At 43.6% G+C, this 15,113-nt stretch overlaps 1 protein-coding gene across 1 annotated transcript in view; it reads left to right on the top strand.

Moving 5' to 3' along the window:
- LOC145396869 (WD repeat-containing protein 91) overlaps positions 1-15,113 on the top strand; it is a 386,076-nt gene that overhangs the window by 43,178 nt on the left and 327,785 nt on the right. The window contains 2 exon segments of the mRNA XM_080270157.1: positions 13,573-13,599; positions 13,989-14,112. Coding sequence (XP_080126283.1) covers positions 13,573-13,599; positions 13,989-14,112 — 151 coding nt within the window.

Below are 15,113 nucleotides of genomic sequence, written 5' to 3'. Positions count from 1 at the left end.
TGTGATGATGGTGGTGGTGGTGGTGGTGGTAGCTGTGGTGTTGGTGATAGCTGTGGTGGTGGTGGTGGTGGTGGTAGCTGTGGTGTTGGTGATAGCTGTGGTGGTGGTGGTGGTGGTGGTGGTAGCTGTGGTGTTGGTGATAGCTGTGATGATGATGGTGGTGGTGGTGGTGGTAGCTGTGGTGTTGGTGATAGCTGTGGTGGTGGTGGTGGTGGTGGTGGTAGCTGTGGTGTTAGTGATAGCTGTGATGATGGTGGTGGTGGTTGCTGTGGTGTTGGTGATAGCTGTGATGATGATGATGATGATGGTGGTGGTGGTGGTGGTAATGGTTGCTGTGGTGTTGGTGATAGCTGTGATGATGATGGTGGTGGTGGTGGTGGTGGTAGCTGTGGTGTTGGTGATAGCTGTGATGATGGTGGTGGTGGTGGTGGTGGTTGCTGTGGTGTTGGTGATAGCTGTGATGATGGTGGTGGTGGTGGTGGTGGTGGTGGTAGCTGTGGTGTTGGTGACAGCTGTGATGATGATGGTGGTGGTGGTGGTGGTTGCTGTGGTGTTGGTGATAGCTGTGATGGTGGTGGTGGTGGTGATGGTGGTGGTGGTGGTGGTTGCTGTGGTGTTGGATAGCCGTGATGATGATGGTGGTGGTGGTGGTGGGGGTTGCTGTGGTGCTGGTGATAGCTGTGATGGTGGTGGTGGTGGTGGTAGCTGTGGTGTTGGTAATAGCTGTGATGGTGATGGTGGTGGTGGTGGTGGTGATGGCTGTGATGGTGTTGATAGTTGTGCCATGATGATGATGGTGGTGGTGGTGTTCATGGTAGCTGTGATGATGATGATGGTGGTGGTGGTGGTGGTGGTGGTGGTGGTGGTTGCTGTGGTATTGGTGATAGCTGTGATGATGATGGTGATGGTGGTAGCTTTCAGAAATGGTTCTTATCAGGGCAAGTGCTTTGCAGTCTGATGGGGTTGCCAACTTTTGTCATATTCTAATATTATTCAGTTGTCACAGCTGAGTATTCTAGATTGAGAGATGGAAGTTTTAGGTTAAGTAAAAAGAGTAAAGGATCATGTTTTAGTGTTATTCTCTTGTTCCAGCTGTGGATTCAAGAGTGAGAGATAGCAAATTTTGGCCAGTTTAAAGTAACAAGAGTACTTTATAGCATCATATTGATCTAGTTACCACTGAGCATTCAGAAATGAGAAATGGCAAATTTAGACCAAGTTAATCCCTTCAAGGCATATCATTTGTTCTGATGGTACGGTACAGCACTTTATTCTTACTATAAAGTATTCTTACTATACAGTAAAAGTCCAATTCTTTGGCATCCAATTCCCCGGCAAATCTGACATTTCGGCAGTTTTGATAGTCCCATTTACGAAAATCTCTGATCGTTCGGCAGATTTTCCGATTTTTTTCGTCAGTCCTGAAATTCTCCATGAGGCTCGCCAGCTAGCTACCCGCCTTTACCCGCCTTAGTGAGTGAGATAGTGAAAGTGATGGAGTGAGTCTACCACTGCCATGAAGCTCAGAGACTAGCTCTTTCTCCCATAGCATAAAAGAAAGGACAATCATGTAGTGAGTCTAGCATGGGAAAGAGAAAGCTACATCCTCTGCTGCTCCATCCTCTCCATCACCAACAGCAGTCTCTGAACCTCAAGCTCTACTGCTGCAACAACAGGGAGAAGAGTCCTTAGAGCCTGTTGCAGGACCCTCTACTGCTGGGGACTTATTCCAGCAGTAACAGACTCCAATCAACCCCTTCTATTGTACATGTGTAAATAAGAAACCTACTATAAGTTTAGGTAAGTGCATGTGAACTTGTAGGCCTATTGTACCATTACATTTATATACAGTATGTTCACTAATTTCTTTATTTTTCATATTCATGTATAGTACTGTATTCAGTACAGTATTGTACAGTATCAAACAGTACACAGTACTCTCTCCAAACACATTTGTAATGATATGAGTCGTGATGATAGTGTTCACCGAAACATATAAGGTACTGAGTGGGTAGGGTTTTTGATAATTCGGCAATTTTGATTTTTCGGCACTTGCCTGGTCCCATAGATGCCGAAAAATCGGACTTCTACTGTACTTGAAAGAATTCAGGGAGCAGTTGTCTCTCTTGACACTGAGAGGGTTCTCCCTCAGTGCTAAGGGATCTTTGTATGCAGCATGTGTTAGGAGTGTAATGCCCTATGGTAGTGAGACCTGGGCAGTTAACCCCTAAAGTCCACAATTCACTCACCCCCCCCCCTCTCAACCACAAAAAAGGTTTTTTTTTTCAGGTATTGTAAATGTCAGAATTTATGGCATGTATTTCAGGAGCAAGAATTTACACACCTGAAGATGTAAGTCTCATCCAGATTGACTGCGTAGTTCTCACACAGCAGTGCGACAAAGAAAATAGTAATTACCCTTCCCAGCCTGGCGAGAGGCGGTACATCGTGGAAAATTACCTCATTATGGTGACTCACCTGTCAAAACTCACGATGTTCAAGGTGAATAATGTTCCTAGACATGAATGAACATTGCATAACTAAACTTGGACAAAAAATATCATATCCTGAAAAAAAACATTCCTGGAAAAAAAATTTTCATGCAAAAAATAGAAATGATACATTCATCAATGAACTCCATACTACAAACATGATGATATTATAAAATGTCTTGATATATCTGTAACATAAAGGTATAACACGGCTTTGTATGTGCAAAAATGTTTCACTTACTGTAGGAAAACAAATAATTACAATGCTAAAGGTGTACAAAGCAGTGGCATAGAGACGTAACACACAGAAAAATATGGTAATGCATGGTAAATTTCCAATAATATACATTACATTGGGCTAATAACATACACACATATTACTATACATACAGGGACACTAGGCATTGCTATAATAAAAGCAAAGTCTTACTGTAGATTTATAAAGTGCATTAAAGTCGGGAAATGAATCCTGATTCGATGCGTCATGCAAGGGTGTAGGGGAGTAACACAGAGGAAGAAAGGAGGAAGGTGAAGGGAGGGTGGGGAATTTCCAGAGGGAGGGAGTGTAGAACGTGGTAATACTGCCTTTATCTGCACATTTGATTAGGAAGGAGAATTGGTGAGGGATACGTCTCTCGGCAGCCAAGTCAGGGGGTTAAGTTGAGTGGAGGGGGGGGGGGCAGGAGGGGAATCACTGCTACAGCCAAACCTCACCTCTATGCTCTAGTGACAGTAGGAAGGGTAGAAAGAGTGGGATATATCACATACGGCATCGACTGAGGGGCAGGCATAGGGAGAGACAGGGCGGGGAGAGGGGCTCACCGCCCACTCTGTTGGTGGGCTGGAGCCCTCCTCCCTCCCTCGCAATTCATAGCTGGGATGGTCTTGGAGTAGTTTACATCAAGTAAGATGCAGAAAGTGTGAATGCGGTTTTTTATTGCAATTGCTCTGCTGGAAAAAGCCAGGGTGTCAAAGTAACACAAACCCCCACAGGGCGTTTCGGACTATAGGGGTTAAGGAAGAGGATATTCATAGGCTCAGACATACAGAAATGACGGTGATTGGGTCAATGTGTAATGTATCCATGAATGTGAGGCCTGGAAGGGCAAGGTTTACAATGGAAGATTTGAGAAGAAGAATGGAACTGAAATGTATTGGCTTTGTTATGAGGAGGGGCACATTGAGATGTTTTGGGCAATATGGGATGACAGTTGGGTGCAGAAAGTGAGAAGTGTGAACGTCGGGAGTCGGGTTGCAAGGGGCAGACTGAAAAAGACGTGGGATGAAGTCGTAGAGTATGATCTCAGGGATAAGGGACTGAATAGGGACGCTGCCAGAGATCGAGCAGCATAGAGAGCTGCCATTAGGTGACCAAGGCTGACGTAAGCAAGCATGTTGGAGCCTTTATAAACGAACTGAAGTGATACTCATTTAACTTTAAGTGGGCTCAGATTTTCGTCCTTTTCCAGCCTATTTGATGTAATTCAGTGGCAGAATGAGACAGTACTGCTGCTACATTCTTTTCATACCACCTTTTCATTACTAGGGTTGTAATCTAGAGTTAATATGAGGTCTGTTCAACAAGAGGCAGAACTTTATAGATAGCACACCAATTTACCTGTGTAACATGATTGTTTTGGGAGCAATGTCTGGTAGCAACTTTGAACTTTAGTCAGACACTAGCCACATCACGCGACATCACTTAATCATTGTGGTGTATGCATTTGAATGAACGTTCATTTAGTGCACTGGGTGATTTGCCACAACTTGAACAATGAAAAATCTTGAAGTCAAAAACAAGTAATCCCTCTACTATGCGACATAATAGAGCTAAAGGCATGTCTGGAAAGTGGTCCCATCCGGAAAGTGGGCCCCTGGCTCCTGGATTTTCCTTAAGGACCCTAACGCAGCCAAACTTTGAAAGCCATCTAAATAACTCCCTACCGGACATGCATAGCACCTATTTAAACCTATTGAAGACCCTATTCATACCAATAATGGACATAAAACATGAAATAAATGAAAAGAAACCAAAGAATGAGGAATTAGAAGTGACTGTACCTCAGCCAGGGTACGTAGAGCACGTCTGTGGCCGCCTTCTCTAAGGTTTTGGCATGGTGAAAATGCTCCTGAAGCATATACAGTAATCTAGTGTTGTGCTGCACTTAATTCTTTACACCGTGAGTTATAATTGTTTAACACTGCACATTGTTCTTAACAGCACCATACCAGTTTCAACTGCCAGTTTCAACTACCAGTTTGCACTCCACAGTTAATCCTTTGCGCTCTAAATTCTAATTTCTTAACACTGCACAACACTGTAAATTCCTGTGTGGTCTAGTGGCGAGGTATTGCAGTTTATTAACAAAAAACGAGCACGTGTGACTTCCATTGCGATAAGCATCTACTTGCTATTGAAGTTAGGCAGTAACTGTTGGATAGTGCTGGTGACGGGGAAAGAGAGCTGCCAGATCGCAATGGCCACATTACCAAACTCCTCAGTTTTCATCACCATATTTAACTTTTTATTACCAATTTCGTAAAGCTAGCATTTATTCTTCACTAATTATATGTACAAGTGGAAATACATGCAATCACTCTCCTTATAACTAACAGCATGTTGATTATTTTCACACTATGTAGGCTAGCAGATTAATCAGAGAGAGCAGACAATCCACCATCTCCATCCTGTGTATCCTCATACATGTGAAAAATCCATTTGGTAATGCATTATTCTGATTTATCACCAAACAAATTTTTCATTACCAAATTGGCCCACATTTGGTAATGAAAAATACCAAATGGCAACCCTGACAGGGGAGGGGGGAGGGGGGGAGGAAGGAAGGGGTGAAGGGGCCATGTTGTAAACAGCTGTTCGGCTCCGCACGGCAGTTTCAAATTACGGGTGGGAAAAAATTCGAATTTGGGGGGAATTTTTTTTCTTTATTTGGCCATTTTGGGGTTCCAAAGGTCCAGGCCCACATTGGCCGGTAAGTGGGGTGTCCGGAAAGTGGGCGTCCGGATAGTACGGGGATTACTGTATTTGCATGAAATTCAGTTTCAAATTGGGAAAGCTTTTATGGAGACTTTTCAAATGTTGCAACAGGTTATGAAGAGGATTGTCAGAGTGGTACACAATGTCACAAGAGGTTCCATCGGTTTAAATCTGGGAGAACATTTGCCAAGGACGATCCCAAATCTGGATGGCCTTCTAAGTCACAGATTATGATCTTGTTGAGAAAGTGCTTGCGGTGATCCATGGAAAATGTCGCATGACTGTCTGTGGTGTTTCCAAAGATATGGGCATCAGTAAAACTTTGTGGCAAACAATTTTAACCAAAATACTGAAGATGCATCATGTTGCTGCAAAACTTTTGCCATGTCTGGAGACAGATGAGCAGAAAGAGAACTGTGTCACAGTTCAGGAGCCATTTGATTGCTCAAATACTGATATAAGCTTCCTGAAAAATGTCTTAATAAATGATGAAATGTGAGTGTACAGCTACTCTGTTGACACAGAAAGACAGTCATTGCAGTGGGTTGAAACATCATTACCATGACCCAAAAAAGAACATCAGAGTCACTCAGATGTGAAGATGACGTTGAAGAACATCATTTGTCACGAGATATTTCCTCATGGCCAGATAGTCACTGAAGAATTTAACTTGGGCATACTGACATGTGTAAGGGAGACAGTGGGAAGGAAGAGGCCTGAGGCGTTGACAAACAAAACCTGGATGCTGCACCATGACAATTTACCTACTCACGTGTTGCTCCTTATTTGTGATGTTTTGGTGAAGCATGAGATGACTGTCATCCCCCAGCTGCCCTACTCAGCAGATTTGGCCCCTGCAGACATTTTTTTTTATCCTGAAGTTGAAGTCCACCCTGAAAGGTCGCCAGTTTCAGATTATAGAAAAGATGGAAGAAAATTCGCCAAGTGCACTAAGCACGTATTCATTCAAGTGTGTGTACCTTGATGACAGAGTGATATGGTGTGATGCAACGAGTGTTAGACCAAAGCCCAAAGTTGCGACTAGATAGTGCTCCTGTCCTGATCACACTACACTGGCTAGTTGGTCTGCTATTTAAGAAGTTCAGTTTCTCTTTGGACTGACCTCGAATGTTGTTATAACTTAGGATTCAAGATGGGGATATGACTATGTTAGGCCAAGTTAGAGTAAAAGGAGAATAGTTGCATACAGTTGTTGGCAAGATTGGAAGGATCTGTAGCAGTGAAAAGGTTAATTATGTCTTTGTCTAACTCCTCCAGTTCAAAAACTCTTTAACCCCTAATATGCGGCCAATGGACAGCCGACCCCCCCCCCGGGTGGCGGCGTTGTATCCCGGCCTGAGTACCTGTAGGAAAATATTAGCCAAAATTCAGAGATTAACCCTAGAACATTATACTTGGTATGGCAGATAGTACTTACATTCAGCTTTCTCCAGAGACAGGTGTTGAGCCTTCGTGGACTACCCAAGGACTTGTGGAGACTTGCAAAGTTGGGTAACAAAATCTTCACTTTCACACCTCCAGCAACCCGGTTTCCCCTCTACCACAGCCTCATTCTGTCACAGTAAACTTTATACTACAACGTACAGGTAGTTTGGAATCCGTATTTGTACAATAAGCACTGAAAATAAGGCTAAAATCAATGAAGCGTACGGCTGACATGCAGCGCGGCGGCGGTCTTCCCGTCACTCAACAAACATTTCCATTTTCACAGCTAAAAACATGTATACTACATTATTTTCAATCATATTACTTCCCAAAAGATCACCGCAGCGCGCTTTTTATTCTGCCTTACGCCCATCACTTTATTCTCGTTCCTGTCGGCCGCTCGCACTGACTCGGAAGAGCTAGAACTCGCCATAATGTCACTTTGAAAGCCTGCGGTAAACTGACGCTAAAAAGGGGCAAACCGTGCAAAAAAAAGCTAGTGTTACAACTGGGGAAACAAGCATTTCCTATTAGCATAAACTGCTTGTGAGAGGAGAGCGCAGATTTACAGTTCTGAGCAGTCAGAGCGCTGCCATGTATCACAGCCAGGCTGGCCGGGCCGTGGTGGGGGGGGAGGGGGGAAAAATGCGATACTTGGCAACAACGGAGGTCAGTAGTACAAAGGTAAAGTATGCTAATTGTAGCTAAAGGGTGGTGGTACTGATAGACAATACCAGCTGGAACATCGTTGCCAACGTTTATTCAAAATTAACTCGAATTGCAAACGCAACGCTCCGCCATTATGTCCTTTTCGGCGAGCGTCGCAAACGCAACGCCCCGCGTTTTAGGGGTTAAAGGTGAATCAAAGCATCTGGCTGTTGCAATAATAGAATGTGAAATGTCGTTGTATTGAAGGGACTAAATGAAGAAGTTACAGGTAGAACACCAATTTTCCTGCATCCTTGCTTCCAGAGCCTTTCCATATGAGCCATATTGCAGGACCAACTGAGGCCAAATATGTCACATAATAATTCAACTGGGACCAAAGGAAGTCTCATAAAATAAGTCAGCAATACACCTCAGACTTACTGTCCTTCACTGTAATCACACTCCTCTTCTAATTTAAGATCTTTATGGAATAACTGATCTTGGTTCATTATCAGGCTACACTACCTGACAAGTCCACTTCATCTGACGCTATCTAAACCATTCCATCATCACTTGATCATACTTAGTAAGTACTCTTTTCATCTCTAGTAGATTGACTGATATTCATTTGCTTCATTGAATCATTGTCTGCATAGAATTTTGGTATTTTTTTCCCATCCTTTCTGTATATCATTAGCAGTTGACAAATCAATACCATATGTCACAGAGTCCATACAGGACCATCGCGGTCCATTTTTTTCAAAAGTTCTACCTTATCCTGTTGTATTGTTTTTGTTTTTAACACAATAATAAGTCCAAGAAACCATTTACAACGCTGGGTGGTAACCATATAACCAACCCATACGTGTTCCCTATGTGTCAACAAGTGGGTTGGTGGAGGGTTAGTGTCCCTCCCTGTAAAACCAATAACTCAAAGTCAAGTGGCCACCCCTTATGGGATTATGGTGTCTGGCAATAGATAGATAGATAGATAGAAATGTCTTACTGCATTAAATCTTCCCCAATGCTATTAATATACAATTTTGATCAAACAGATGAGTGAAAATATGTGTGAAGATATGGAGAGCCAGTGCGGTAGGTCACAGCGTAGCAACATATTGGTTACAATGGTAATGGGGTGCCTTCTAGCAATTGGCTTTGTCATCCAAGGAAACCGTGGAATGTGATAAGTACACTTTATGCACTCCACAGTAACTTATAAAGTGTCTCAGTAGATACCACTGATAGAAAAACCCTTTTGCTTTGATTGTGGCAGTAATTAAGAATAAACATGCAATATAGTATTTAAGGGTGAACAGAACCAAAAAAATGAGAAATTTGATGAAAATTGCCATATTCACAAGAACAGAAATTAATGGTTAGGAATGGTTAATTGTGAAAATTTTTTTATTTACAGAAAAAATACATTGATAATGGTGGTTCACAAAGTTAGGAGAAACTTCAGAGGAAAGCATCTGAGTCATGATTTGGAGTAGCAGAATCGGTGTAAACTTTGCTGATCCAGGTCCTCCAGTCTTTCTAGGGTTATTATTCAGGCATTAGGCAAAAATAATGAGTGTAAACTTGTGGACTTTGAACCAGTTAACATTTATTCCCATTTATTGCTCTATTTGGTTATTGAGGGAGTTTCATCATTGCAGTAGTCTGGCGGACCAATTAACCATGATCAAGGATATTTGGCTGTACAGTAAATTCACAATTATCCATCGTAAGTCAGCCAAACTGTACGCTGGTTAAAGTGAAATGCCAGATATTGCATATCTGGCACAACATTTGGCCTTGAGCCGGATATTGTGATTCTGTCCATCTCAACCGTCTATCCTGAAAATTTTACCACGAGTAAAAGATGAAAATTAAGCATATAAAAACAATACAGTACAGTAATGATACACTACAGTAATAAAGTACTGTGCATAGTGTACTATTATATGTAGTGTACTCGCCAACTGTTTACACTGATGGAGTGTGGAGTTGTATGCCATGCAGTGCAGTACTGTTCTGTACTGTACAGTACAGTACATATAATCCCATGTGGTCTAGTGGCAAATGTCTCTCTCTAAAATTACTCCAGCTTCATCACCTCAAGTTCGTTCTCTGCCAAGGGTGCTGGAGTAGGTAGTGCAGATGTAGTGGCAGAGGGAGGCAGGTGGACATCCAGTGAGATCTCTGACTGGGGGGAGACCTCAGGTGGTGGTGTTATGGCTGATATGCATGGCTGAGATGAAGAAGAAGTGGCTGTGGTTGTGCCTGGCTGGGGTAAACAACAAAAATGTGGGGAAGTAGAGGGCTGGGGTGACAGAGTCCGGTAGGAGGAGGTTGATGGCTGGGGCAACAGAGGACAATGCAAGGAGGTTGAGGGCTGTGGTGACAAAGTAGTAGGTATCATGGGGCAGAAAAAGGATGTGATGGAGGACTGCCTGGGGATCTTTCTCGATCACAGCTTTATCACATTCTCATGGCCCTGTCCCAGGTAGACTAAGTGGTCATGGCATCGGCCAAGATGGGCCGCTGATTAGGATGCTCACAAGAGTTGAGAAGGACATCCTCTGCATCACGAGCCGTTCTGAATCCTCGGGATTTCTGCCACTTTGTCGTCATCATCGTCCTCCTCTTCCTCCTCCATTTCAGTTTTTCAGTCGCTTGACCTGCTGCTTCCATACTCTGGAAGAAGTCCTGAATTTCGAAGGCAGTAAAGCCAGCAGTGGCCTCTTCATCCCTAAGGAGCTTGTTCCAACCATGCTCAAACATAAGTGCAGAGAGTACCCTCCAAGCCTGCACCCAGTTGTAGATTGCAGACATGAGGGAGTACCGCATGAGGTTGGCCAAGGTTCTTTCCCCCCTACTGTCCATGCCTTGGGCTACTTCCTCGTCCTCTAGCACAACCATTGCGTCTTCCATAAATATCTTCTGGTACAGCTGTTTAATTGTTGCAATAATTCCCTGGTCCAAGGTTTGCAAGACTGAGGTTGAATTAGGGGGCAGGAACATAACCCTAATACGACCTCCATCTCCAACCAACTCTGTCTCGGGAGGATGAGCAAGAGCACTGTCGTGTAGCAGTGGAACCTTCACGTGGTCCCAGGCAGTCAAGACTCTTCATTTGATAATGAATAATCTCCTTCACAGCATGATTGTAGAACCAATCTTTGAAGATCTTGGCTGTAAACCAAGCCTTCAGTGAGTGGAAATAAATCACTGGGAGATGATTAATTAACTCCCGGAGACAGTGTGGCTGTTTAGCGTGCTCCATTACAACAGGTTGTGCATTGACATAACATAAAACAGAGATGCACTGTTTGCTTGCCTCATAGCCAGGTATCTACTTTTCCTTCTTGTCAGCCAAGTTATAAGTTGGCACTGACCTGAAGAACAGTTTCATGAGCATTATAAACTTGTTTGAGACATAACCCTTCTTTGTCAATCAGGTTTTTAAGCATGGTGCGAAATTCATCAGTTCCTTCAGTGCCTGCATCCAACGCTTCACCATAGGTCATCTTGTTGGACAGCCCATGTCAAAGTTTGAACCGAGTCAGCCAACCCTCAGATGCCTTGAAATCTGCGATCCCCAGTTGCTGAACAAACTTGGTGGCTGCATCCTTCAGCTTGACCGGATGCACAATCATGCCACTGGCACGCTGTTGTCGAAACCATTTCAGGCAGGCCTGGTCGAGTTTACAAAAGCATGGCTTGGCCACCATCTTGCATTCATGCCATTGCACAGTCTCACCATGTTTACCCAGGAAGAACATCCTGACACAGTGTTTGTTCTTCTGCAAATCCAGCAATGTGGTCTGGGGCATGTTGTAGTGCTCCATTAGCATTGCAATGGTCCAGCCTGGCTGCATTCTCTTGATTATCACCATTTTCTGCTCCATGGAGAAAACGATATGACACCTCTTAGCTGGTGGTGGAGGTGCCATCGAGACAAGGACCAGAACAAAACACAAGGCCAGCAGGACCTGTAGCAGCCAGGGTACCACCACAAAAGCCACAAACTCACCTATACGCACTATTACTGTCCTGTTATTACAAGCACTTTCAGGCCACAGGTGAGGCATGTCAGGAGAAACAGCATGGGGGGATAGGAGAAACAGCACAAGGGGTAGGAGAAACAGCACTGGAGGTTGGCACTCACAGTACAGTACACAATAATTTTACAATAACAATAGAGCATTTGGATGTGATCATTGACAGGCCATTAGCTTTGCAGTACAATACTGTACAGTACACTACCTCCTATGTAGGACACCACAGGGTTAGTAAAAGGACTAAGGTTTTGTGACTGTGTGTTCGGAAGAGCAGAGCATACAGATTTGTCTTCAATGAATGACATCCACGGGCTTGAATGAGAACGTGTAGGTATTGTCGGTGTGCCTAGTGAGGCAGATTCGGATTGGCTGGCATGTAGTGGATGTTTTCATTGGCCCCCAAGTTTCAGGATTTCCCCTGGTGCAGGTTGGCTACTGCTTGTGAGCTGGTTGAGACCCCTCAACACCGTATATTGCATTGGACCTCCGGTTACATCCTGTTTCAGCACCGGATGTTGCATAAAAATCACTGGATATTGCTTTAATACAGCCAAGATAGCTGCACCGGATATTGCGTTGGCAGGATAATTGACATTTTACTGTATTGGACACCACCACTAACAGTAGCATCTTTTTTAGAAGTCATGACTAGGGTCAAATGTAAGTAAAACAAAGTAAGACTCAGACAATACAAGGATCCCTACCAAGACATGCAGTGTAAGCAAACCAAGTGATCATGTGCTACACTCAACACTATCAGTGGCCACCCAGTAAACTAGTCTAGTGGCTGTGGAGAATTTCAATTGCCCTCCCATAATCTTGTCTGGATTAAAAGAGGTGCTGGACCATCCATTTCTGGAAAATTGGTATTGTACCTGTATTAAGTACCCAGTACAGTATATGTTGCCTTTTATGACATTGGGTTTTGCTCGTAGGTGCACAGTAACCTTAGAAAAATCGTCCATTGCTGTCTGTTAACCAGATTTGTCACTTCATATTTGCAGTAACAGGTGTATGGGAAAAGCTGTAATGCTTTATTTCTAAACATGTCCAGTACTTATAATGAGGTCTGCCAGTGTTACTCTCTTGTTACAGCTGAGCATGCAGGACTGAAAGATGGCAGATTTAAGCTGGGTTAAAATAAAGAGAATACTGTATGGCAGATTTGGGCCAACTTAAATAAGAGTTGTTGTTGCTCTGTCCCAGTCTGTCTTACCAAGCAGACCCATTGATCGCAAGCAAGCAACCACCTTCCTTTAGTAAACAGCACCTCACCAGGCTCAGAACAGGGCCTTCCACATGGTGAGGTGCAAGGAAAATAGAGGAGGCATATCTTCAAAGAGGATATGCTATGTATGGAATGTGCATAAGTAGTAGTCTCAGCCCGGACTTTGACTGCTTGGTAAATGTGGTTGAGGTCTCTGCCTGGGAATGTTGTGCAATTCCATCTACCTGGCCTTGGCCCCTTACACTCCCATGGTAGTACTGTACTCCTGGGACGATGGCAACTATTCATCCACTACCTCTTTTTGGCAAACTGATGGGTGCTACACCCTGCCCAAGGGTGACCCAGGGCTATCCAGGGCAGGAACATCCATCTTCCCTGAGCTGGACACATGTTCAAGCTGCATCCTTCAAGTGAACATATTATAAGACTCAGTTTCTTGACAGCTAAGGAGTCTCCATAGCACCTCATCCATAGTAGTTTTTCTCCTGTATTAAGTGCATTAATATCTTTTTGTAAACTAACTGTTTGTTGTACAAACTGTGTCCATAGTGCAGCAATATAAATAATCTGCAAGATGATAATAAGCTGTAATATAATTAAGGATTAAGAAAGAGATGCTAGAAAGCCTCCTAATCTGGCAAGACTGCTGCACGTTACTATTCTCTTGTGTGTTATTTATGTTTTTATAATATTGATATAAATGTGCTGCATTAGTGTTCTAATGAGAAGGGCTAGATTGAAGTAGTTCAGGCATGTGTTGAGGATGGAAGAGAACAAATGGGTGCAGAAGGTGAGAGGTGTGAATGTTGAAGATAGGATTACAAGGGGCAGACCAAAGAAGACCTGGGATGAGGTCACATAGTGTGACCTCAGGGACAAGGAACTGAATAGGGAGGCTGCCAAAGATTGAGCAGCATGGAGAGCCACAATTAGATGACCAAGGCTGGCTTATGCAGGCACGCTGGAGCCTTTATAAAGAAAACATAATGTAACAAAATGTATAGATTGCAGAAATGACATACAAGAAATTATTAATTACATCATATGCAAAAATAAACTAGTAAGAGAAAGGTACTTGTGAGTCTTGTTAAGAAACAAGAGTACAAACCTAACTGTTGTACCATTGACAGGTGGACCGGCTGGTGGACCAGGTGTTGAGCAGCATCCAGACATACGACCTGCTGGGACTTCGAGAGCTGTGGGCGCACCTTGACCGGAGGATATTTGCGCGCCTCCCTCACAACCTACTCCCATGTCAGTATTAGGCCCTCTCATTGAATATATAAAATACAAACTCTAGGATGTTTGTAATGAATCTTGAAGTACTGAGCACCATGGCTGTCTTACAGAATTTGAGGTTGCAAGTACCCCCTGGGGGTAGGGTTTTTTTTCAAGAATACTCCCCCAGTATCCCTGCTTGTCGTAAAAGGCAACTAAAAGGGTTGGCGGAGGGTTAGTGCCCTTCCCCGGAAAACAACTAACTAAAAAAACAAACAAGAAGCCTCGGACAAGGACTGACCAAACTTTGACGACCAAGGACCGTACAAAGGACATTGCAATTGGAACCTGGAATGTAAGGGGAGCAAATGATGAGGTGAAAGAGAGAGAGATTGTCCAGGTGCTTGAGGATGCGAAAGTGGATGTATGTGGAATAACTGAAACAAAATGGAGAGGAGAAAGTGTGAGAGAATGGGAGTATGGATGGGGTATATGTGCAGGAGTAGGTGAGAATGAGAGGGCAAAGGAAGGAGTATGTATAGTTGTGAGTAAAAGATGGAAGAGGAGCATAAGACAGTGTGGATCAGTTGGATCAAGGATTGTGTGGGTAAAGTTGAAAGTTGGAATACAAATGTGGGCGATTGTGTGTGTGTATGGGCCAACGCAATATCGTGCTAGAAGAGTGAGAGAAGAGTTCTGGACAAATGTAGAAGTGTGCATGGAAAAGTTTGGAAGGAATGAGAGTGTTTTTGATTGGTGATATGAATGGTAAAGTTGGGAATGTGAAGGTGGATGGAATAGTTGGTGAGTGGGGTGTGCCTGCTGAGGTAGATGAGAATGGGAGTGCGTTAGTGGACATTTGTGCTGGGAGGGGGTTGGTGATAGCCAATACCTTCTTCAGGCATCAAATGATCCACAGGTATACATGGCGAGTGATGAGAAGGGTGGGTGGTGAACTGAATGAATGAAGGCAATGATTGATTATGTGTGTGTGGATGAAAGGATGTGAAGATGTGTAATGGATGCAAGAGTTTATA

The sequence above is a fragment of the Coenobita brevimanus genome, chromosome 39 (genome assembly GCF_032717465.1).
Source record: "Coenobita brevimanus isolate Jiangsu-jjx chromosome 39, ASM3271746v2, whole genome shotgun sequence".
NCBI classification, from domain to species: Eukaryota; Metazoa; Arthropoda; class Malacostraca; order Decapoda; family Coenobitidae; genus Coenobita; species Coenobita brevimanus.
This window is presented reverse-complemented; position numbering and strand designations above follow the sequence as displayed.